The 26,685-nt window shown below is 41.3% G+C and overlaps 1 protein-coding gene across 2 annotated transcripts in view; it reads right to left on the bottom strand.

The window, feature by feature from the left end:
• The window catches only part of MED12L (mediator complex subunit 12L), a 154,228-nt gene that overhangs the window by 115,056 nt on the left and 12,487 nt on the right, over positions 1-26,685 (bottom strand). For both annotated transcript variants that reach the window (XM_064457797.1, XM_064457798.1), the window contains exons 5-15: positions 24,458-24,627; positions 23,680-23,790; positions 22,977-23,246; positions 20,573-20,722; positions 19,934-20,033; positions 19,616-19,752; positions 7,140-7,271; positions 5,559-5,685; positions 3,275-3,489; positions 2,044-2,148; positions 869-1,045 (exon numbers count right to left, since the gene is read on the bottom strand). In XM_064457797.1, the coding sequence (XP_064313867.1) occupies positions 869-1,045; positions 2,044-2,148; positions 3,275-3,489; positions 5,559-5,685; positions 7,140-7,271; positions 19,616-19,752; positions 19,934-20,033; positions 20,573-20,722; positions 22,977-23,246; positions 23,680-23,790; positions 24,458-24,627 (1,694 nt within the window). The remainder of the gene's footprint in view (positions 1-868; positions 1,046-2,043; positions 2,149-3,274; positions 3,490-5,558; positions 5,686-7,139; positions 7,272-19,615; positions 19,753-19,933; positions 20,034-20,572; positions 20,723-22,976; positions 23,247-23,679; positions 23,791-24,457; positions 24,628-26,685) is intronic.

Raw genomic sequence — 26,685 nt, 5'->3', positions numbered from 1 at the left:
ACAAAATATGAATCAAACTTTAAGCAAACATTCAAAACTGTCCCAAACAGAAATAGCTCATTCAGTAAGCTCATAACAATTCACCTGCAACAAATCAGAAGCCAAACTTTGTGGAGTAAGAAATGTAAAGCAAAGAGAAGTGTGGTTATCACATCATACTCTCACATGACACTTCCTGGATTGACAGGATTTAATATTGTTAAACAGTTATTGTTGTTGTTTTAGAAAAAAAAAACCTCGAGATACATTCCGGTTGGAGACTTGTTCAGTATTTGGGCTCTTTTTCCAGCACAGTAGAAGACATGACAAGTGATCTGAATGAGGGTTTGGGATCTGGAATGTTATTCGTGGGGCTTTCTTCAGTTCTCATGAGCCTATAGACAAACACAACAGCAGCAGCCAAAAATCCACACTAGAAACAGCGAGGAGTGGGTGGGAGGAAATAACACCATCCTGTCCCTTACATTTCAGAACTATTTTTTTCAGATATTTTGGTATTAAACCATCTGTCCACAATATCAAATTTTCTATCTAGCAAGCTTTTATTAGACCTTAGAACGTGGTGGTTTTATTGTGGTGCCTGTCTCCTTAACCTGAGTGAGTAATCACACATTATTATCTCTCTTACGCATTCTTCCGGCCAACCCCCTTTCAATAAAACAAAGGTGCCCATGCACTGCACTAAAGCCACCCCGCAGCGCACAGCGTGTGCGTGCCGGCAGCAGCAGCATCACACAAATCGACCAGGAGCCCCTGGGCAGAGGTGACACAGCCCAGCCCTCTTCAGATAGAGAACTTTTCTTCCTGTAAATGCTTTGCTGTCACATCAGGCAGTACCGTTACACACACAAGTACAGAGGTCACTCACCAGAGGTATAGGGAAATGTGTTGCGTATTGCAAATGGCGAAGGAGGTCATAATTGGATGGAAAAATCAGTTCTCTCAGTCTTTCCCTCTTGACTGACTTCTCGCTGGTAACTGAAATTCTTCTGTCTAAAGAAGAGTTCACATTCTCACAAGACTCCCCAGGCATCGGAGAAAAAATCTAAGTCATGTAAAACAAACATTTAAGGCAACTGTAACCTCTAGCTTTCAAAATTCAGCAATTGCATTCAGAGATACGGTTTTGCTCTTGCTTACAGTTACTTTTTAATCATCTGAGGTTTTTCAAAGATAGACAAAGCAAAGGCAATCATAATGAAGCCCGAAATTTAAGATTCATACACACATTATATCTCTATGCATATCTCCATTGTTATTAGACAAATTTTAAACTAGCAGTATTCAGTCAGGCAAAAAAGCATTACGATTCGGAGCAATCTCCACACTTCTTATGACACAGAAACCACAAAGAGATAGTCCAGTGACTGAGAGAAAATAATGAAAAGGGTGAAGTGGAAGGTGACAAGAGACATTGTAAGCAGGCATGGATATGCTTGAAACCACCAATGTGAGAGATGTCAGGCAGAAACAGGGTCCCAATATCCTGCAAGTGAATCTGCACTTATCGGTCTGGGCACAGGAGTCCATGCGGATACAGAACAAGGACCAGTCCAAAGGAAGAAACTAGGAGATTCAAGAGTAATGCAAAATCAGGCTAACAGTAAGGAGAGGGAAATAGATTTGGAAGAGAGTCAAAACACAAAACAGTCACTTGAAAAGCAAATGGTATCAATGGAGTTCCTCGATGTCAAAGAAGTTGGTAGATCTGCATATTAGTTCATGCCGAACTGTAAATCACAGCACTCCAAATATGCTGAGGAGGAAGGGAAGGAGGAATAGAGGAGTGTGCGTGCACGTGTGTGTGCAGGTGGACAACTAGAGGAAGCACAGAAGAGTAGTAAGTTGTCATACAGCGGAGATGCAGAGAAAGGAGGCAATGTGCTGACACGGAAGACAGCGGCAGGGACTGGATGGCAAAGGACATTGGCTGTCAATGGAAGAAGCAAGATGGTGCTAGGGGCATGGGGAGACGTTCAGTGGCAACAGCAAGCAGCAGACACAGGCACCAAAGGCATGCAGAAAATCAAAAATTAAACCTACTGGAAATTCCGAACCAAAATCTGCCTTAAAGTCACTCTTGTCTACATCATCAAAAATACTAGCGGTTCCTGGGTCAATGCCCATATGTTCCATAATACTATGATCCTAATAATTGCCAGAGAGAAAAACAAATATCAGTCATATTTTACTGAAGACCCATTTATTTGATCACAGGTAAACCCAAGCACTCCACCTATTTAAGAACTAAGAAAAAAGTACTGATGTTAAGAAGTTTTCAGATACTGACTTTCAAATCTTTGTAAGCCTTAATTCATAAAAGCATTTCTCAAGCCTAAATCCACAAAAGCCACAGGGGGAAACAAAACTTCACAGTATATCCCTGTGAGTAATTCTGCTGCAGGAACACCTACAGAACAGGAAGCTGACTCTTGCACCCTCCCAAGATGTATTTCCTACTTTGCTCTACCACAAAAGGCAACTTGTAGAAACCCCCTATATTTCAGAGCAAATTTGGCCATAAGACCAATGTAAGAGATATACAAAAGAAATATAAGAGGATGCTTCAGCTGCCCACAGGCTCCACATGGACTGCGCAGCGGAACAACAGGCTACATCTCATCATACGAGTACAACCGTGATCCACAGTCTTGAGTTTAAAATTGCCCTCTTCCTGCACTAGTTCTAGAGAAGGTTACAAACTGCTTATCTGATGGAAGACTAAAGATTGCACCTGGACTGTGCACGTATGAGTCGTGAGGTTTGGCTTCATGGTCTTCAGTCGCTGGCTGTGTAGCACACAGTATGCTCCTGAACATCTGTGAGCAGATTACCAGGCTGCCCATCGCTCATGCCTGTGCTGTGCCAGCATGCCCCATGCTACACAGAAGACATGGGGCTTACTCCAGGCTCCCCACTAACTCCTCCTACTAAACCTCTCCCTTCTCTTCACTGAAGCACATCTGAAAATCAGGTTTTCCATTGGTACATTTAGAAGTCTACATTGTGTCTTTTTGTTTGTCCCAAGTTATTTAAATCAATAGACAACTAGTGATCAGTTCAGCGTATTTGCACCAAAACAGCAATATTTACAGCTATATACTAGAATTAATTTAATGGATCACTTTCAGTCTTCTCAGAGAAGAAGAAAGAGACAAGGAGACACAGGATTAAAAAAGTTAGTATCTCATATCTGAAATACTAATGCTTCAGCGAAAATCTACATTTAGCGGAACAGAGTACCAAACATGGGAGAAATAGCATGAAGTGTTACCTCCAGTTTCACATCATGATCCTTAGAATAGTGTTCATCCACAGTTTCCCCGTTAGGTGAACGTGGTCTAGTAGTTGCAGTGACTGACAAGTCTCCGCGTGATATTAAAGTGCACATATATGCATCATGGGAGAAAACATCATGCCGAGTGAATTCAGAAAAAAGCAGCACCAAATTCACAAACTCTGTCTTCTCGTGGTCACTATTAGGGTCAGCTACCAAAAAAATAAAAAAAAGTTAGACTGTAGTTTCAACTTATAGATATTTGGGTTTCAACTCTCCAGATTGCAAACCCCAGCAAATTAATTTTAAAGGCCTACTAAAAATGTCGCAGGCATCTTGCACAGTTTCTCTTTGTCTCCAAAGAACAAACCATTTCCCATCTAATTTGCATTTTTTGCTTTGCCACTCGCTCCAGACACTTCAGGGGACAGACTTAAGACAGCACTGGATTCCAGTGCACCCTACACCATACACATCTGCCTCAGTTGGGGGAGGGTGTCAGCAGTTCAAATACTTCTAAAAATTAAAAAGAGGGTGGAAGAGGGTGAGGAAATTCCTTGTGTGAAGAAAAATTAAAGCTGAAGCTTTGGATTATAACAGATCACCCAACAATTGTCCTTTCCTCCTAAATTATATTACTATAGTAAATGTTACTGTCTTATCTATAGTGCTTTTGTATTCATAACAGAAGACCTTTTGAAATATGCTCAAAGAACTCAAGATCTCTGCATGCCAGGCCTCCAAGACGTAAAAGCAATATTTTATTAAAGCTTGGTAGTGAGGTGTACTTTATCTATTAAACATGCTCACGCACATCAGGAAAAAGTTTATTAAAATAAATGCATGTTATTTTGCCAGTGACAAAGCAAAACCTAGGGAAATACAACATGTAAAATTTTGTTATTAAGTTTTAATTTGTCACAGCTACATTTAATTTGACTTGTTCTATACCACAGAAAGGTTTGCAACATTGCAGTTAACAGAAAATATCTTTATACCACTCCAACCCTATTGGGCAACAAAACCTCCAGCTACAGAACTACCAAATCCGAATCATCAACATTTATTTAAAAGCAAATTGTGCTCTACAAGTTCAAATTAGTTCAGTTATATAATACTATTTCTATTTAAAAATTCTCAGTACACTGCAGCAGAGAAGCTGTAACAGTGAGCCCAAGAGCACACCAGTTCAGGGTCAGAACTCTCCTCTGCAGCCCCCAGGACCCACTCGTCCAGAGCTGCCCTCCGTGACCCACCCCTCAAAAGCAAGGCGTACAGACTGGGTGCTGGTGGACGAGCATCGTATAACCCACACCTGCAGACCAGGCGATCTGCCCTCTTTCAAAATATAGTGGTTACATGCTTTTCGTTCTTGGAGACACAGAAGCTCAGCCACTGTAAAAACAATACAATACCACAAAACTTGTTCAATGCTCAAAAATACCAAAGAATATTTCAAGCAAGCAAAACATTCCCCAGCTGCCCTCCCTACCCTGCCTTGCAGAGCTAGCCGGGTGAAGAAGGATGGTACCACATTTGAAACAAGCACATCAGAAACACAAGTCTAAATAACACAAATAGTTTGGATGGTTTATTAAAACCAGGGTCACCACTGGCACAAAAATAGAGCACTACCAATACCTCAGAGTCTGCAACAAATAGTTAAGAAGTTTCTCCTTTTTGGGATGTTGAGAGTGTTCAGTATCATGTTTCAAACCACTTAAAATTCCCTTTAAAGGCACCAGAAAAAAAAAAAAGAAAAAAACCACCACACCACCTGTACTAACTAGCAGTACTTGAGATACCAGAAACAGAAGCTACAGTATCAGGCAGTTTTATTAGTCCAAGACATTTCACAGAGCAACCTACAATGAACAACAATCCTTTTTTTAATCCCCTATTTGTCAGCTAACAGCTTCCAACTTTAACACTTGTGTGTAATTTCCAAGTCAGTCACTTCGAATGTGGATGTGTCAAAACGAGGCACGTGTTTGATGTTAAATGTGCATAGACTGCAGGTAGTTTTCCCAAATCTCTTGCAGCTTAAACACAAATAAACAGCTTCTGCTAATTTTCCTTTTGTAAAAAGAAAGAAATAAAAATCACAGAAAGATCCTATAAGATGGCAGGAGATTAAAAAACAAAATGTGCATATGAAAACAGAGCAGGTAATCATGAAAACTGTGATACACCCCCTACAGAAAAAACAAGAACTTCAGCGGCCAGACAGCAGACCAGTTGCTTCTGACCTACTCTGGAACATAAATTAGTTAATACTCACATAATGAGGGAGCTTGTGTATCTAAAAACCTCAGCAGGACATTCTGAAAAACAGGAAGACTGGAACCTGTCAAGGAGGCTGAAGACAGAGATTCCTTTTCATCTAGGACTTCAGATTCACCACATCTCTGCACAGTTAAACAAATAAAAAAAAAAAAACATGTATCTACACACAAATGCATGTAATATTCCCATAATTTGCATCTGAGGCAACTATACATGTGACTGTTTCCTACCTCTTCATAACATCCACACTTGCTCTAGAACGACAGGTTTTTCCCATTACCTAGTTCGGTTATTTCTAAGGTGTTTTATTTAATCGCTTTGGATTATTTATTGAAAAGGAATGCCCAAGACATGTACCATCACCTGCAACAACACTGTTTCATATAAAAGCAAAAATTTAAGATACAGAACTTAGAGGACCAATGTGAATAGAAAAGGTAACTCCTCTTTGTGTAAATTACACTAACTATAATAATAATAATCACAACCAATATCTCTGCTTTGAGTGATTTTGGTACAAGTGAGGCAGAAACGATACAGTAAACACCCTTCCCCCTAACTAATGGCTTGTGGCGAGGAGCAGACAAAGCAGAGAGGCTTTGGAAAGTGATCGTCATTTTGCACCTCACGCTGTCTGTACTTCTGACTGCACAGACTCACTTCTGAGAGTGCTTTCATGTCTCTGTCCTGTCCCCGCACCCAGGGTGAACAGACATCACACACCACCTTCCTGGGGAACCTTTTTTCTAGGGAAGAAAACAAAAAAAAACCCCAAACCCTAAACAGAACACGCATCCAGTAAAAACTCTGACTGCCAGCACTGGATGGATGCAGGAGGTGAAGCCAAGGCAGCAGTGCTCCGGGCTGCAGGGAGCACCACTGGTCCAGAAAGCTGCAGCAAGGCTGCGGTGAGCACACTGCCTCTATTTAATCCTCACTACCGAGCAGATTTAGTATTACCAAAGTTTCAAGGAGAAGCATCACCTTATGCAAGCTGGAGTAGGATCATTTGCCACAACATAGAGACAACAGTTTACATCAAAGATGTCACTACAGCACCCTGCTTCTCCAGTGAAACATTTCATTTCCCCTGAAAACAAAGGAGTTCTACAGGATGCAAGATTTAAAGTTACGCTCGAATTTTACCTCAAAACGGATCTTAGTTTTAGAACCTTCCCAGAGCCCCCCCCACCAGCTGAACAGCCCTGCCCCACCAGCCAGCCTGCCCCACCAGCCAGACCCACACCCCTCTTTTTAAGGGACTCCAGTTACAGTGGCACCCCTTTATTTGGACAAGTAGTTCACAGAGTAAAATACTTCAAACAGATATAAATCAGCTAACATAGACCATTCTGAGTTAGGCTGCAATTTCTTCTTATTTTAAACAGAAGGCTTTTTCATTTTAAATTTACCTAGAATTTAAAAACTGTAAATTGATGACAAAAATCCCCAGTGCTCCAAATGCCATCAAACTTACTTGCTTGGTAATGAGTAGAGATTAAAGTATTATTTCCTTCAAAATATCTTACTTTTTAAGCATACTGTTCACTCTATTCTAAAAGTGGAAATAACTTACTTCTGCTTCTATTTCTGCTTGCCTCTTCTCCAGGAGTTTGGCTACAGCCATGGCCCTGTGCTTACCCGACCTTTTACAGCTCACAGCCCATTCACAAAGCAGCGTTACCACAGCTTCATCGTTTGGGGCTACCTGTTCAGTGCAAGAACAAAGACAGAAAACTCTTTCACCCACACAGCCAACAGGCTATTTCTGAGCAAACAGCTTGCAGCACCCAGTGTTCTGGCGGATGAAGACAAAAGCTGGTTTTTGTTCTTTAGTACTGACAGATGCACACTTTTGTTTTATTCGGAGTGTTTTCAAATTTAATATAATCTGGAAGCCAAAGAAGGAAATCTCAGTTTTCACACTGCTGATACTTAAATCAAAATTTTCCTTTATGATAATGTTGCTTCATAAAAACAGGAAAGGGTAATCTGCTTACAAGCAAGAGAAACAGGAAAAGCATACCACACAGAGCCTCTCAACCCAATTAATCACACAGAACCTATGCTTTCCTTACATTAATTCTTCCAAACCTCCTTCATCTGTTTCCAGACCATTACTTGCATCTCACTGATGCATTAAAAAAAACAAACCAAAGAACTCCTAAGCTCTAAAGGTGTATCTATCAAATAACCAAGGTCAAAAAACTCTCCAAAAGCTCAGTTTATTTCTGACCTAACACTGATGTTCTTAAGAAACTGTATGTCTTTACAAAATCTCTATTTACAGAATAGCAACAGGATATAGTAATGCTTGTATCTACTGAATGTTCATCCAAACTCTGTTTCCACTAACCACCCACATTTTGGAAGTATTTTTTCCTTGTGTGCTACTGAACTGCATCCGCTGAACTTCCTCACTCCTGCCCAAGCTGGCTACCATCTCTGAACACTTAAACGTAAGACTGATCTGCAAATTAAGCAAATGTGATTTTTCTTCTTTCCCCAAGATTAGTGAAAACTACACTTAAAAGTAAACATTAGAAGGGCTACAGTCAAGCATGGCACCCTCAGAAAGCAAATACTTTTCTTTCAGAGTGATTCGGAGTTACAGACCCACAAGCATGAAAGTTACTGCTTCAAAACTATCTCAATCATCCTCCCCAAAAAATACAAAAAAACAACAGTATGCTAAACAAGGCTGGTGCGTACAGGCACAAGCACCACACAGAGAAGTTTCCTGTAAATGTGCTCCACCAGGCGAGCAAGAGGTACTAAATGACATGGGGTGGGGGAGTGGAGGCAAGAGGGGAAAATGCTTTCCTCTTACCCAAATGAAGTGACGTGGTAGTGTTACCACTGTTGCGGTTAAATACAGAAGTATGGACATTATATATTTTTGAAGGCAATGCAGAGCACCTAAAGGAGTCTGATCTTCACACTGACTACTTTTGCTTTCTGCTAACAAGAGAAACCATGCCAACAAAAAACCCAAGCACTTCTCTATCTCAAGCAGAAGACGCCAACTCAAGAGCTCAGGCAAAATGCGTCAGGTCATCCGTTCCCTGAAGCTTCACCCGTGCTGTATCGCATCCTGTGGCATCCCAGGGACGGCAGCACAGGACCTCCCTCACCCTCTTTCTTGCAGGGAATGGCACCTCTTGCAGAATGGCCGAACAGCTTATCTTCTCAAGCAAGGAGCAGGTAATGATCCTACAACTGAATCCCTTCAGAAGAGTAAAGACGGAAAGTACTGAAGTCATGATGCAGTGGGGCAACGAAGCTGATGAAGGGTCTGGAGAGCAGGTCTTATGAGGAGAGGTTGAGGGAACTGGGGCTATTTAGTCTGGAGGAGGCTGAGGGGAGACCTTATTGCTCTTTACAACTACCTGAAAGGAGGTTGTAGCGAGGTGGGTGTTGGCCTCTTCTCCCAAGTTACTAGCAATAGAATGAGAGGCAATGGCTTCAAGCTATGACAGGGGAGGTTTAGATTGGATATTAGGAAAAATTTCTTTACTGAAAGAGTGGTCAGGCACTGGAACAGGCTGCCCAGAGAGGTGGTGGAGTCACCATCCCTGGAAGAATTTGGAAGACATGCAGACATGACACTTCAGGGCATGATTTAGGAGACATGGTAGTGTTGGGTTGATGGTTGGACTTAATGATCCTAGAGGTCTTCCCCAACCTTAATGATTCTATGATTCTAATGCCAAAGCTCAGAGCTCACTGTGCTGGGGCAAAGACAGAGAGGGAAATCCTGGCAAGAGACATTTAAAAGACGACTTATATGTGGTACTTCTGAAGGAAAAAATGGTTATGAAAGTGTTCCTGCATGCTTTTGTTCTGGCCTAAAGAAAAGAGCTTAGGTTGTTTTGGGAAGCGTCAAATCATAGAATAAGAAAGTCAAGTTTTTTGCATTCTATTATTTTCCACTTGAGAGAAACAAGGGTGCTTTTCCTCCAAGGAATACACATACTGTACAAACATTGCCAGCATAGCATGCAGGCAGACACTGAGGTATACATATGCATGCGCAAATATACAAATATTTCCTTCAGACACTGCCTGAGACACTAAGCCAAGACTCAATTGTCCTCAGAGCTACACTCAACTACACTTAGCACTGAAAAGCAAAACCACCGAATCCTGCAGTCAGTGAACTAACCACTTCCACTGCCGCTGCTCCTGCTGCTCAAGTTTGTGCCTTATGACAAATGTGAAAACAGCCCAAAGTAAAACTCTGGTCACTGTATACAAGAACACACACAAACAAAATTCAAACCACATTTCACATGCCTGTATTTTTGGAGTCCGTGTGACTATTACTTGCAACTTCCTGCCTGTGCCACTTACCTCTGACCACTACAAACACAAGACTGAGCAGGGCTCGGCTTGCCCCCGCTGCTGAGCCCTCCAGTCCCTGACAGCCATCACTCTGTTTAGTGAAATGGGAGCACCGTGCCCCAGCAAGCAAGTCCATGGAACAGGCACACCAGGGAGGTAGGTCATACAAGACCAACCTACCTCAGCTTTGGCTCCCATGACCACCAAAGCCTGTGCACCCCCAGGTTACAAAGCCAGATGCCAGGAGGCCACAGGCATTTGTTATCAGATGCGCTGGTTGTAATTAACAGGATACCTCGTTTGAATTGCACACCCAACTGCCTACGATCAAGGGCTAAGGGCTTATTTACCCAAGGACATTTCTCTCATGTTTGGTTGGGTTTTTTACAATCTTTCATGAAGCTCATTGACAATGAGTGCAGTAGAAACTAAATAACATTGTGATCAACAGCAAATTGCATTTTTAGAGTTTTAGGTATTAGGCCAGCAACAGCCACTTCTTTTTTTTTTTTTTTTTTAACTAAAGATTGCGTAAACGACTTATTTGATAGCCCAAAGAAAAGAGAACACCCAGGGCAGGTTGACCTTTTTCTGCTAAACCTGGATGTTATTTCAATTATTTCAAGAAATGCTGTGAATTCTTACTTTTGAACGGCACTTCCATGCGCAGCTCTGTATTAAAATTCTCTTAACAAAAGGGATAAATGAAGGACAGACATTTGTGCAACTCACAAGAAAGTAACATGAAGTTACCCTGGTCAGGACCGCACTGAGATCCACATAAATTAACTACAGATTAATTCCTCATCTGTTCTATGTGAACTTCAGGAGATTTCACAGAACGACTGATCTGCTTCAAGCAGCTTATTCTCAACGGGCAATCTGGTTTTTTTGGGTGGGGGAGGTGGTGTTAAACAACTAGAAGGAGACGGCTCTACAGTTAAGAAAACAGACAGTTAATTCTGTTTCTAAATGAGTCCTTTGCTAACACTGCAATATTTATTAGTGCAAAAATATAAAAATAACTCCCCAATTCTATGTCCATAAAAAGCAGAACTACATTTTCAGAGATGTAGAACTCAACATCACCACAAATCAAACACCTAGAGGTGATTATGTACATTAAAAATCACAGTGCTGACTCTGCAGTTTCACATGTATGCAGAACATAACCTCTTTTGAAGGGAAAAAAGCCCACCATAAATCAAGGTGTTTATCCATCTAAGAATTTCAATGACACCACTTTTAAGTGCCTAAAAACAAGTGAGTTTGGTGCTCAGGAACTGACATGTGCAGCAACTAAAATAAAGTTATCTGAGCGCAGGTAATTATTTGAACCCTCTGATGCAGACTTCTGTCGGGCAATTTGGCATCACCAGAGTCATTCCCATACATTGGGCTCTTAAAACACAGGACTCTGCAGCAGCTGAGAAAAGTAAAGTTTAAGTGTCTAACTATCAGATACTTTATTTGGCTTTTGAATGAAAATAACAAATACATTTGAAAGCTGTATAAAGTCCCTGCAATATAAATAATTACCCAAAACCCCTACAGTAAGTACGCCTCTACAGCAGTACATGGGCAGTGGAAGACTGTGCTAACCAAACCACAGCTCATCTGGAAAAATGAGTTAGTCCAACGCTGGAAACTCCAGCATTGAGTGCTCACTGCTTTGCTGAGCACAGATGGGGTGTGCTGCTTCTGGGAGACGGGGCAGCAGCACCCGTGACGCTGGTAACGCACATGGGAAAGCTCTAGCTCCTTGCCCCGCTGTGCAGCTGCCTGCTGCACGCTGCATGACTTCCTTCCTCCCGATGTTGCCTCACGATAGCTGCACCTCATGGTTTCCTCCCTTCCAACACCATGTTTACTTAAACATGCTAAGAATGCAATTAAATAACACCTCTCAGAATAACGAGGTTCTGGATTTGTCTAATTTGAGATCTTGTATCTGCAGATGGTCTGACCTGGAAAAGCGCAGACCACATTTCAGAGGGGCTCAAACTACTGCCTTGAAAAATAGCATTATGATCACATTTGTACCCTTAAGATTTCAGGGGCAGGAAAGCAGAAAGATCACTTCGCATGTTACTTAGTGACTAGCTTTTGTAGGGAAGACAAGACAGAAGGTGCTGGAGCACAGAACAGGTGTGGGTAGGCAGGAACTGCAACTCCCTTGGGCTGGGGGAAGCTCTCCTACAGATGAGACCCTTCCTCGAGATTCCCAAACCTTCCACAAGTCCTAATGAAAGAAAAACTCTTCAAAGTGGCATCAAATGGGAGAGATTAACTACACCAGTGAGCACACACCTTTGAAGCAAGATTTCAAGTTTCGACAACTCACATTTGTCATTTAGCCACGACCCAACAAAGCCCCCAGTCAGACCCTTTCAGAGAAAACCAACGGCCTCATTTCCACCAATTTAAAACTGGAGCAGAAGGTGGGTGAAGAAAAGAATAAAAGAGTTGGTTTGGTTTTATTTTTAAAAAAGCACCACAATTAGTAACACAGGAAAGTATTACATGTTACTGATACTGATAAGAGGTTTGGAGATAGGAAACCAAAAGTACTACTAACCTCTGCTTTCCATAACTCTGAGCTCTTTTCCCACTAGTCCTTGCTTTTATTATTTAATTAAAATTTGATCCTAAGCAACTAGTTTGACTTTGCATTAGCTAAGGCCACCACTGAGGCACCTGGACTACAGAAGTTATCTTTCTGTGGAGGAGACAGGAAGACCAGGGCATAATGCCCAGGAGCTGAAATCACTAAGCAAAAGGAAACCCCAACCTCCTCTCACCTCCCCAAAACCTCTCCAGAAAGCAGCCAGGTGTGTGACCCTGTGCCACCGGGGAACGCCCATGCTGTTTGTCACCACTGCTCCCCGGGCTCCCATGCACAGCAGGCAGCTGCCACCCAGCCCAGCATCCTCCTACCCCAAGACACACTGCTGCTTGTTGGGTTAAAAGGGGTGGGGGAAGCTTGTAGCAGCAGTGCTCTTATGCCAGTTATAGATGCCTGTGGAGGATATACATGAGATACTTTGCATATACATATATACAGACACTTGTGCGCACGTGTGTGTGTATATGTATATAGATATTTATATGGCTATTCCTGTTGCTTTCAAAACAAGAGGATATTGAAAATATCAAAATATCAAAATAATCAATGTTAAATCAAATCATTCAACAAATCTGAGCAGGTGCTTACTGCAAGTCAAGTCTGTGTTGCAGGAAGCCAGTCTCTCCTTAAATCATAAAAAAGGCTAACAAAAAACAATAACAAAAAAATCTGATTGTTTCCGAGTACAACAGAGTTCAGTCTCAAAACACAGAGCTGCTTTCTTTCTAATGTTGTAGACTTCTATCATTTAAGAACATTCCCTTTAAATACTAAGCTTTTACTTTTTTTGAAGGTAGACTATCTAAATAAATGTGTAATCACAATTCCAGTCAGTATATTCAAATTAACTCCTCAGTGAAACAAACATTTTAACGTTAAACTCCAAATCTGATTCTAAGAAGACAAGAAAGGGTTTTCAGAAGCTATATTTTTATTAAAAGAGACAAAGGGGTACGATACAGCAACATTTATTAATACAACCCACCTTTCTAAAGAGAACGGGTGAGGAAAGAAGACAAGAGCCAGGAACATGAGCCCTATCGGATTTTTCTAGGAAAACAAATGGACCTGTGCCATCCACAAACACCTGGCTCAGAATCCCAAATCCATGCAGGACATCTCATTCTGTTTGAAAACACATCTGCATATGCGTAACAAAGGAGAGGAGCTCTCAAGGTACGCTACTCTCCATGGAAAAACTGTCCTCAAAAGTTTGGGGGTTTTAAATCAGCTAAACACACTGACACTAGCAGTGCAGACTAAAATATGGAATATGAAGAAATGCCTCTGACTGCAGCCCAAGAGGGACAAAGTCATCACAGGATGGTAGGCAAGCTCTGCATACACACTGCAGCACCAACAACAGCTCAAAGACAAAAACCTTTTTACTGGGGTATGATTTGCACATTTGCTTTAAATTATGAGACTATGTTCAACAAAATATTAACCACTGCTTTGAAGTTGTCTAATATAAAAAGAAAAAGATAAGTTGTGTGTTCTTTTTAAGGACCCCATCAGTTAAGTCACAGAATAAATTTTTCCCTTCCAGAGAGATTTTGTACTTTAGCTCCCTTAGACACCTAAGTGAGCAGGAATCTGATGTTTGATTTACTGAAATAATAAAGGGGGAAAATACTCACACAAACAAGCTTCAGATAACTCAGCAATCTGAGCAACTGAACTAATGCCAACTGCGTTATTAAAAATATTACAAGAATGCTCAAAACATGCTCTATTTTCTCAGTGCTTGTGGAAATAGACTCTGATTCTGCAGATATTTCAATCCATTTTATTTTGCTCATCTTGCCTCTCTTACCTGTCATGCATTGTAACATACTCAGATTCAGGTCCCTTATGTAGTAACAAACCGTTAAATCGTTGCTTACTAACTAAAAAGGCATGGTGAGACCTCCTTTCCCACAGACACAGCAGGATTGGGTGGCTTGTTTTTTTCTGCTTCATTTCCAGCAAAGTGATCTCAGAAAGACAAATATTAACTCTGTGCATTTGTAACAAGCCCTATTCGTGAGAACCAAGTTCAAAACAGGACTTTTTTACTCTAAAATGAAAAACATCTCTTGGCATTATAAGAATTCAGTTGGACTTCAAAGACATGAGAGGCAAGACCTAAATGCAAGTTCAGAGACCTAAACTTTAAAGGCAATCCGGGTGCACAAATACCCATGAAGTTTGAGGATGCTACATAATGATTTCTCAAAATTCAAGATCAGTCCTTAAAAATCAAGCGCTCCCTCCTTTCATCCGTTTTCTACTGCATACTAGCTAGAAAATACTGGTACAAAGTTTCATCTACTAGGTAACCCTCCCACTGCTTAGGTGTATTCCAAGCTATACTTAACTGAATTGTATTTTTCTACACAGGAGACTGACAAGACAAAAACTGACACCAACCATTCTAAAACAAAACAAATTGGATGGGGGGAATCCTTTCTTAGTTGTACGCGTGAAAGACTGACTGATAATAACATACAGCTAGACCAAAATTTAGGTGAGAGTTGACTGGGTTTAAGCCACAGGAAGATGACAGCTGAACTCAAAGAGGAGTTTTCAGAGACATTATGAAAGAGTCGCTATTATATTCTCTAGCGCACTCTTCTGAGGACTTTATTTTTGCACAAATTGACTCAAGCCTTCAGAGGGAGTGATAATTAAAAGGGGGTAGAAAAGAATCAAAGGTGTTCCAAAACCTGGACAACACAATTTTACTCTAATTTAAAACTGTATGGTAGCAATACAAACTGTTTACTAGATTTATTTAAAGATACCTCCACAATAACCACCACAGTGGTAATCATTCTGGAGCTGTGCACAAGAGATGTTTTGAGTGAAGGAAATGTCAGATGGAAAATACCTGCAGCAATAAATAAGGCCAGTAGTTTTCTCTGCAATACCATCTGAAATGAAAGTGAATTTACTGCTTTATGCCACGTCAGAGATTTCTAGATTTCAAGTCCTCCTACTCAGCTAAATCTACTGAGAAATTCTATACAAGTCAGTGACGCCAAATGAGAAATGAAAGGTCCTTTGTATTACTCACTGTGCACGTGGTCATACCCACAGGGTAGCACCGTTCTTTACCATATTAATTGTGATATTACATTTTTAGTGGCTGTCAGACCTTCACACCAAAAGAATTCAACAACTGTTATTATCATTTGGAACTTCATGGATAAAAAGCTGAGCATAAAAAGTGGTCCCATCTAGATTGCCAAAACTGCATGAAAGTGGGTTCATTCACCCCCTGTGCAAAACCCCAAATTACACAGAACGGAGGTGTTTTATTCATTTTATATTTGCACAAAGATGGGAGCTAGGTGGTAACTCCACAAAGATAGCACACTGCACCTAGAAACTACAAGGGATTTATACAGTTAAATGTGTTAATAACAACTAATATTCCAGTCCCCCCACCTATTCATTGGTTTATTTCTCACTTCATCTTGAAGTTACAGCTCCCTTTAAATTTGCCACGCATGCTCAGGAGTAAGGAGCTTATTTGAATAGGGGGCTTTCTGACCTATGGGCATTATTTTCAGTATTATAATGAGGATAGTTCACCTAAAGGACACTGCATTTCAGTTCTTATCAACATGCATAAACACCCCAATTAGTTGTCCTCCTTGACTTCATACTTTATCACTCAGGTTTTGGTGTCTTCTGAGGAGGGACGTTGCTTTTTATCATTCTCAGTTCTTCAAGGACAGAGTCATAAAACAAATGCTTCCCTATCTCTTAGTTCCCTCCTTTGTCTGCCCAATTCTGTTTTGCAAAGCTCACACGGTCCGTTGTTATTACTCAGTGGAAAATTTCATTTGCTGTAGGATATCAATCTGACAGATGTAGTAAGCGCTACTTTTTGGGTTGCACACAGAGCCTGACAGAAGCCCCGTGCCTGTAAGGAAACCTACCACACAAGAGCACCCAGGCTGTGGACCACAGTTAAGGCTCAGATGAAGCTATTCCTATGGGATTACACAGGGACCATTGCTCTTAAGACACAGGGGCAGTCGGTGAGAAACTACAATGCAGTTCTTATCTCCTATTTAAAGTCTGCTTAATAATGTAGCATGTAATAATACAATCAGTGCTCCTCTGTGCTAAATCTTCTCCAAGTCACTGGAGAAACACTGGATTCTTCTCCCACTTCTGTGGCCTCTCTCAAGGTCAAGGATGGAGGGTTTGTTCTGGGTCTGGTCAAAATGTGGATTTAACATCACATTGTCTCACACAGCTCCAGTGTGCCACCTGTCATATGCATCATGACACTCAAACTCTGAGCTCTCTTCAATTTCTGCCTTCCATCTGCCCTATTTGTCCTACTCAAACTCAACGTACAGCCGCAGCTCAGCCCCTCACTCCCCATTTTTCTCTGTTTTGCTCCCTCATGTTCTGTCACCAATGTCACCAGATCCCAGCCTTCAGCACCATCCCTCTGCATCTCCCCATGGGATGAAAAGCAACTCTTCCCCCTGCAGGGCCCAGGACACCTAGCCTTTCAGTTAACCTGCCTACACCCACCTACCATCTCTCATTCCAGACCCTTCCCCCAAGTCTTACTTTTGCTCTGATGCTTGGAAGTCACAAGTTATATATTAAAACAATTCTGAAGCAATCAACAGTATGCATAAAAGCAGAATCCTGAGCACATTTGTCTATTTTCAGTCTCTCTCAGAACCCAAGTACTTTGTAGCATGAGCCACCTTCTTTCCATTCCAGTGTGTGCCCGGTGCTTTGGAGTACCACCCTCATATATACTTGTACTGGCATCATTTGCAGTCTTCACAACAATGTTTTGCAATCCAGCAGGAAAAATGGACAGGAAATAGGTTCCAAACATGCTCCAGTTGGACTTACACCAAAACAGGCGTAGTAGATAGCTGTCCTTCAAAGTACATTTTGCTTTAAATAGCTATGTCAGTAGGCAGACATCCTAGCGATGGACATCTTATTTACAAAATAAAAGTCCTTACAGGCTTACATGAGTTGCCAGCTGAAAACAGAGCATACACAACCTCATAATTTATAGCTTTTTCCACCAAGAAAAATCAGCCTAAGTTTATTAAGGGGGAAGGAAACAGAGACAAAAAGAAACAAACAGCATCACATGTGGCAACATCCTTGTGTGCTTAACCTTGCAGCACTGCAGCTGATGCACAATCAGTGCAGGGAGGCGCCGACATCCAGTGGCCGTTGGGCAGCTCCGCAGCCCTTCTGCAGGGCACAGGACAGGGCTTCACCCGCCACGGGCGCTCACCCACCAGCCTGCCCAGGAGGTAAGCAGCTGTAGTGTTTAACTACACTGGTAACTCGAATGTGACTTGCACAAGCACCATCAATCAGGCATTCAGCATCCCAAAGCAATCTCTTGTCTAGCTGCCAGAAGTTAAGCTCAAGCCAAAACAACTAACAGCCTTGAAAACTCTAGAGGAGGTTAAGAAGCCGCAGATAATTTAAAAGGTTAATTTTGTATCAGCTCCAGACCCAGCAAAGTAACACTGAAACTTTCAAAGTTATGTTTTCTTCTCTCAGAAAGAAGTGAGCATCTTCTTTGCTTCTGCTCTCCCTCCAGTCTCCTGCGACTACTGTGCAAACATTAGCACGTCACCACTTACGTACAACAATGCTTTATTCCTACTCAGCAAGCAAAATATTATGCTATTAGAAGACAGGTAGTCCTGCAAATTAATTAGACAGACCTTCATAAAAATGTTTGGCACCCAGAACTGGGGAGCACATCTTTACGAGAGCTGTTTTAGGGCCAAAACATGTATGTTTGAGGCAACCCAACCTCAAGTCATGAAGTACCATAAAACAAAGGCAATAATAGCAGACAACCTACAATAAGAACAGAATAATCACCTTACTTTCAGAAGTCTCCCTACCAACGCAGCCTTAAACGGTTTGTTTGTACAACTGTAGCTGGAATTTAGAAAAACATTCTGGAATACAGACAGGGAGAAGGAAAAATACAAGTGTAGAAGGGCAACAGCACAGAACCACATCATCTGACCCCAAAAGCAGATGAAATTAAGAAGCCAGCACTGAAACAATAAAGCATATCACACCTTACCTATTTTAAAGTTACAAAAAAACTTGTGTGTCGAACTCCTGATTTCATCCACGTATTAGGGTTAAGAACTTTCAACAACTTCATCTGCCTGCTCTAACAGCTCTCCTTGCTCTCTGTCTCTCTCATTACCATAATAGTGTATTTGAAATACAAAGACAGCTCTGGCGAGCATTTCACTCCTACCTACTGATTCTAAGCTTCACATACAGAGTTGGTTGGCAGAGTTTGTTGTATCTCTCTGAAAATACTTCAAGATGTTACCCCCCCACAAGACTATATTCTGCTTGTTTATTGCAGAGTCATTAAAAAGCTGATTGACAATTATTATGCAGTATCTCTGCGCAACAGAGTGTCTTGAATTATGACCACCTATCTCTGAGAATATAGTCATGAACAAAAAACAGGTGTGTTCAAAAAACAAGCCATATTGCACAAAAGTTTTTAAAACATTAACATGAGCAGCTATGACAGATTCACTAACACTTTCCCCTTTAAAATTTTACTTCAATGGTGTATTATTAAAGCTGTTTCTTCTCTTCCCCAAACACTTTCCAAGGAAGCTCAAGAGTTTGACATTATACATAGGCCCAGTGACATTATCATCTGCACTGCACAAAAAAAAAAAATAAATTTAAAGATTTTTGATAAAGTCTTTCATGATCTCTGAAAATGGTTCCAGCACAGGTAAAAATACCAAAAAACATAAGAGTATGTAGTTTTAGAATATTCTACTATACTTAAAAACCTATTAGTTTTACTACTTTCTACAACAGATATAACAGTAATTATCAAATAATAATCTGGAATTTTACTTGGCAGCACCCAAAAAACAAACCACAAAACCTTGATAGATCATTTCTCCTAAATGAGGTTTATATTATGTAGAATTGAAGAATTTTGTATCAAATATAAACATACACACAATCCTCATAAGTAAAAATAAAATCCATTGTTTACAGATTGTGAAGCGAGAGAAGAATGTAGCCATTACCTCTTGGTTATCTTTATTCTGATTTGCCGAGAAAATCTTATGATAAAGTGTCTCCATTGAATTGCTAGAATCTGATCTGTCAAAACAATGCCGATCCAACACTTCTAAGGTGTGCAAAACTCGGCTGATGGTCACCCCTAGAGATGGGAGTTAGAGAAGAAAAGAAAAATGAAAAAAAAAGGTTTACACAGGAAGACATTGCATTACATCCGTCAAATCTATTACTAGAATTAATCATGGTGCAACAGGATTATACTCGAAGAAGAACAGGTGTAAACCTAAAGCTCCCAATGTTTGTTTCATTTTGAGTTGTCTTACCTGCTGTTGATTCTTGGCACTTGTCAAAAGACCACCGCACCTCCACAGCACGACCTCTTTGTTTTATCTGCTGTTCTACTTCATAAATCTTTGCCCGAACCTGTAAAAAAAAGATAGTTGCTAATTAGCTAGTGGCGGGAAGTCTCAATTTGCATTTCAAGCTTGTGACAGCTTTCTCAGTAGGAGCAAGGTATCCTATGGCATTCCACTACACCCCCTACATTTGGGAACAACAAACTGAAGTATGTTCTGTTCAAATGTTTTTGTCTGCTACGAATTATCTTGTGCAGTAAAGTGTCTTTTCCTCACATTCAACCCAGTAAAAGTTAACTTTCAGTGTGTCTGAAAAGTCACATCTCACAATAGGTATGCCAAGCTTCTTCTGACTTGCCATTTTACACCTCAAAGTAATTTCAGTTTAATAACAGAAAACATCCAAATGTAAATAAAATTCCTGATTTTTTCACAAAATCAGTACCTCAATGAAGTACAAAGTAAGGTCATCAAAAATTATCACAACACTAGTCTTGAAACTAGACCTAAAGAAATATCTAAACTTGGCTGTAGTCCTAATGATCACAAATCATTATTTGGGATATAAAACAGATTTTAATAATAGGACAATGAAAAACAGCTTACCTGCTGATTAAATGCTGAATTTCCACCTGGCATAGGTAAGCTAGATGGAGCAACTTGAAGTAAATCCAGAGGTGAGCCTGGATTAACGTTCTTATTTTCATTTGTGGAATAATTCCACACCAAGGCACTTGGGCAACAAAGAGTTACAGTCTGCAAGCAATAGTACAAACAGAAGTAATTTCTTTCCTAAAGGTGTGTGATAAACAATGCCAACAATAAGAGTCCACAGACTAGAATCACTTTTGATCTAACTATTACAGTGAAAGAAACAAAAAGGCAAGCCTATGCACAATTACTTTAAAATATCCGTTTGAGGAAATTCCACTACTATATTAGTTTCCTTCTTCATTATTAAAAAAAATATTTAAATATACACGTGTTCAGTTCCCATTTGTACTGCTTTCTTAATGCCACCAAAGAACACCACCAAAGGTTAATTTCAGTCAGACCCTTTCTGTGAAACGTGAATGGGCTTTAGAAAAAAGAAGTCGTTTTGGCATTCAGCTTAACAGAAAAATCAAAATTTAAGAAATTAATTAAAATCAACTCTTCTGTCAAGATTTTAAAGGACAAAAGTGTCGTTTAAATGTGCGATGAACTTAAGATGTACTTGACAAGAAAGATTTTTGCATTGACAGGCTTCAAAACAGTCATTTTACAATGGCTTGTCAGCAGATACCGATTACCCTGTAGCGTTTGGTATTATACCGAGCAAAAGCAGAATGCTTTGGTGTTTGGGGGTCAGACCTTAAATATAGTCTAAAATGGTGGAAATTGATTAATCTTATAGATGTTTAGTTTTGAGACTGCTGGATTACTTCTTGGGAAGCTCCCTCGGTCCAGATCTGGATTACAAAGGCAGCACCTTCGCAAGAATGTTGCCCAGAGAAATGCTCCTCTGAAATGACAGAGAGCTCATCTGAATCCAGGCTGTCCTCTGGACCTGCTTGGCAGCACAAGAAAAACGGGTAGAAAAAAAGAGCAGAGAAAACACACACACATACACAAACCCAAATCAAACAGGAAGAGCAGAAAGATTACCAGCTGTGTTGCTAGTAGAGAAAAGCTGTAAAGCTGCCAGCGTACACAAGCATACCCCAGCAGCTCAGGATGGAGACAAACGCTGATGTTCCTAGGGCAGATTCAGGTTCAAGAGGAAAAAAGCCCCAGCATGCTGAGAGCTGGACAGGATCTAACTTCCTGACTCACACACCCTCAGCGGACAGAGGGATGCAGCTACTCTCCCATTTCCTTTCTTCCTTTCCTCAGATAGCACTGACTGAGCCTTCCCTGGATGCAACCAGGCCTGCCTCCAGGCTCTGGACTTCCTGCACTGTGACGACTGTGGGAGAGCAGCAGCCCTCGGAGAGGGAGCTGCATGCCACAAGGAAGTGCTCTTTTACTTTGGGGGTGGTCCAGCACTGGAAGAGGATGCCCAGAGTGGTGATGGAGATGTTAAAAACCCAGCTGGACGTGGTCCTAGGGAACCTGTTCTAGCTGACCCTGACTTCGCAGGGGGGAGGCAGCAAGGTGGAAGTGGAGAATGTCATCTGAAGAAGTCCCTGCCAATCTCAGCCGTTCAGTGAATTTGTGATCCCTCAAGCATCAACATACTCCCGGTACTACCACCAGGACATGTCTGTGCAACCCCCAGAGACAGACAACTGAACAGACAACAGCAGGAGGGTTTGAGGAAGTCTCACCAGGTCAGCACTCAGAAAGGCAAACAACTGTAGCGCATCATACAAGTAGATTTTAGAAAATAATTGCTCTCTTGACAATTCTGCTATTGCTGAGCAACAAGTGCAAGTGAACAATCTCTTCTGTTCCACAGTTTTAAAGACTGTGGAAGTTGATACGGCAATATAAACTGCTTGTAATTCTGACAAAACCAAAATGAAGCAGCCTGCAGAGGAACCAGGCATTGGTGACAAGCTGGAAGAAGCAAGGAAATCCTCAAAGGTTAGAGCTTGCAGGAGTCAGTATGGTGCTGTCTTCTGTTCAGCTGCACCCAGCAGACAGCCACGGTCTGGCAGAACCACACAGGTTCACTGGTGATGAGACCACGATGAGATGCACAGAGCGCTAATGCAACCAGAAACACCGCAGCACAAAGGTAAGGCTTGGCCATCCCTGGCAGCGGAGTCATTCCTTCCCACAGCAGAGGTGCAGACAGATACATGGGCAGCACAAGCTTCTCCAGGTGGTTCCAGCATTGCACCTCAGAGAGCGTGGAGAATCCACCCTCCTGCTCCCCCCAGACCCACTCAGTCCTCACCCTTTAGTGGACACAGGTGCACTTCAAACCACAACTAGCACACCTTGTCACACACAAAAAACACGCTTTTCCAGTAAACTTAATGGTTATAGCCTTGAAAACAGGAGCAACAGAACATTGGCCTACCTGGAGCATACAACTAAGTCCATACACCAACGGACGGTGTTGAGGGCAGGAGAGAAAATCTGAGCAGGTCAGCTGTACCGGGCTCAGCACGGGACCAGGGGCAGTCGGACTTGAGGCTGCCAGAGGAGGGTTACTTGGTCCAATAATCATATGAGGAGAGTGTGCAGCTACAAGGTTAGGACCATCACTTAGCAATAAAGATAGGCGTCTGGCACAAAAATAAGCAAGGCGACGGGATAGGTAAGCTGACTGAACAAACTCTTCTGAATACTGAAAGTTAAAAAAAAAGAAAAAAATGCATAGTTTACCACACAGTCTATTCCACATATTAATTTTCATTAACAATCTAACATTGGACATGCATAAACTAGAAGGGATCACCTCAAATATTTAAGAGTCCAGAAGGTTAAAAAAAAAAAAAAAGGAACAGCTCAAATGCAAATCTATACTCCTGTCTCAAAAATTTCATCTGCCCTCCAGGACCCGTTACAGCAACAGAATCCTTCTACCAATTCAAGTTAAGGATTATGAAGCACAAACATTTTAAAGGTGTTTATAAATTCCAAACATGCACCATGCAATATATTTCCCTATATATCTTAAGTAAAAATGTTTATATAGATTTTACCACCACAGATATTAAAATCATTTAACATGTACGAATCATGCTTATATTGATTTTGGCTTTAAAACAGGCATGTACCTGCAGCATTAGCGGCAACAACAGCTTAAGAAGATCATCATCAGTGGGTCTGATTTTTTCCAGAACATCCAGTATCCATGTCAAATACTCATGTCTCTCAAGCATTCCTTCCTTAAAGAATTTAAAGTGACACATCACATATTAACTGGGAGCACTAAACAAGAAGGCATGTAATTACAAGTTTTATTTCATTTCTTGTTTAGCTCTCATTACCCATGTCAGCACAGAGTTACCAAGACCCTCAACCACCACTACACATGCAGGAACCAGCCGCCACCATGGCAGCCCTATGGATAGGGAAGCAATTGCATACAGCACTAATGATCTCTGCAGTTGGGACTCAGCAGGCTGCCTGATTTACTGCTGACAGACAGACTCCCTCCCAGCAACCCTTCTGCTATTTCTATCCTTGGGTAGAAATAACCAGAGAGTTATTCTGTGCTAGCACCCATGTGTAACTGAACAGCCAGGTCACCACCCCAACACCCGAGGCTTCATGTGCCACAGCAGCCTCAGCCTGATCCACAATCATTAAAAACACTCTTAAAAGATGGGATAATACAGAAGAGATGCAATAATTGAGTACGTTGCTGCAATCACAATCAAGCACACTAAGCAAATCAAAGCTTTTTCAGCTAGCAAATCTTTAAAATGAATTAGCATTTACAATTTATGCAAGTCTAATGACAAAAGCTACTGGTAAGTTCTAAAATTGAACTTTCCAAGAATGGTAACCTTCAAAAAAAAAAAAAAATCCATGCACGTCTTAAAGTATTACCTGAAACATATAAAATGACAGTTTTTCATTATATTCCCACTGCTTCAGGGCTTGTTCCATCTCTTGAGGCATCACTACAGAGCTGTTGCCTTGACTGGAAGTCACATGATAAAACTCCGCAACCTTTGCCAGCTGCTCTCGAAGGTATCTGGTTATAATTTGAGTCCATTCTACAAAATAAGCTTACATTTAGAACACTTCAGGTGATAAAAGGTTTCTTCACAGTGAGAATTGAAACAAACTTATACTGCCTTTGTCATCAAAAACATTCCTCCAGAACATTAACCCACAGTTGCATAATGCAGCCCCTACTGTGAATTAATGGGCTTCTTATGTGCCCCTCCTGTGCATTGGTCCCAAAGCACACATACTGTCAAGCGTGCAAGTAGCCTGCTAGCTTAGCATGATGTAAAAAGCACTGACACAAGGTGTGCCTTTAGGGAATCACCTGTCTCCTTTGTCCCATTTCAGCATTCGGCCACAAAACAGCCTTCAAACAGATAGAATAAACATACTTCATTACTTCCTTCCATCTGAACCTTTACTCTCTTCTTCCTTCCCCCTCCAAATATAGCCAACATAAAACTCGACGGGACTTTGCACAAGCAATGAGATATAAAACTGTTCTTTCTATAATCACTCTGAAACAGACAACTAACTCCTCCAGATTTTTACTCTGACGAGACTGCAAAAGCTCAGGAGCAGTTTCTTAGGTCAGAGTGACCAGCACAGCGCAGAGCTCTGCCAGTAAGACTGACTATCTTTCCTTTGTCCTAGATAAATCAGTAGGTGCTGTTCAGCAAATACACAAACCTACTAAAAATTATCAGGTTTTCTTTCTGCTTGAGCAGTGATCCTGTATTCTGTATAACTTGGAGAAATTAGTGAGCAAAAGTAAACTTCCTTGATCATACACAGAAAGCTTTGGGAAAAGAGGAATTGTAAGGAAGGCATTTTCTTAACAATAACTGGAACAACCAAGGATATTTGTTAATATCTCAGACAAACATCTGACAGATCTGTATTTAATCAGCATGCAGCATATTTGAGAAGAGCACGCTCTTTTATGAATACATAATGCAGTTGCTTTGACAACCTAAGCCTGTTTACTGTCAGAGTTACAGGAACTACCACTCTCACAATTATTTTTGCTGTTTACTACCCACTTCAACCTTCAGCTAGTGCGTTCATTCTTTTTCCCCTCTGCATTTGTAACGGGGAGCTCTGTCAATATATATAGACTATATGTTGAATGCTTTTCTGTCCAAATCTACTGATATTTCTGTAGGAACCTAGTGTGTTTTAGTGCTTTCATGGAGCAGTTTAACTGTAGTTTGTTCAAACATTCACTCACTTTTGGAAACACAATTCCAAATCCACTACTTCAAGCTTATGTCATGTGACAGAGACATTCACATGACAATAATTTTCCCAAAACAATTACTAATATCTCTGTGCCACTGAGTCAGAAACAATGCAAGAAAGCAAGTGCCTTTCTGTTACCTGAGCCACAGATATAAAGCACTTTGGGAACTGCCAAAGGCTGCTCAGTGACATGCAACAAACTACTTTCCAAAAAACTCTCAACAACCTTTGGAAAACAGGGGACTTGGACAGAGGATGTAAGCTTCAGTAACCCACCTCAGAATACTTGCTGATAGAAGTCACGAGCATCTCAGCCCACAGACTCTCTTACTGGCTTCATTCATCCTTGCTGTGAAGCAGGTGCCCCCGTGGTGCCAGCCCGAAGCAGAGCCAGGAGTACCTGCCTACCCTGCCAACGCACACTTCCACCTTGCACCTTCCCAGTAAGCATAAACTCCCTTTGTTTTAAAGAGCTACTACTCCCAGCCAGAGCAAACTAGGCCTAAATCAATTTGTCACAACAGAGTGGACAACCTTAGCTTTCCTCACCTCCTCCTTACTCTCCTTTCTCCACAACTCTCAGACAACCAAGAAAGAGGGTGTTTGTTTTAACTACATCCTAACAAGCACATGTCCCAAGCAAAAGAACAGCCCTAATCGTGGTGCAGACCACCATGTCAGTCCCACTAGAAGAGCCACAAATGCCCCCTTTTCAAAGGAAAAGGTCACTAGCAGAGCTACTCACGACAGATTAGGAAAGCAATCAGCCTGCACTCACTGCCTGCTCTGAGCCTCCTGCTAGGGTCTACCCCAAAAAATGCTTATGCCATTCAAAAAAGGGAAAACAGCCTGAGAGGTTGGAG

This window comes from Phalacrocorax carbo, chromosome 7, assembly GCF_963921805.1.
Source record: "Phalacrocorax carbo chromosome 7, bPhaCar2.1, whole genome shotgun sequence".
Taxonomy (NCBI): domain Eukaryota; kingdom Metazoa; phylum Chordata; class Aves; order Suliformes; family Phalacrocoracidae; genus Phalacrocorax; species Phalacrocorax carbo.
The sequence above is the reverse complement of the archived record's forward strand: the minus strand, read 5'-3'. Positions and strand labels throughout refer to the sequence as shown.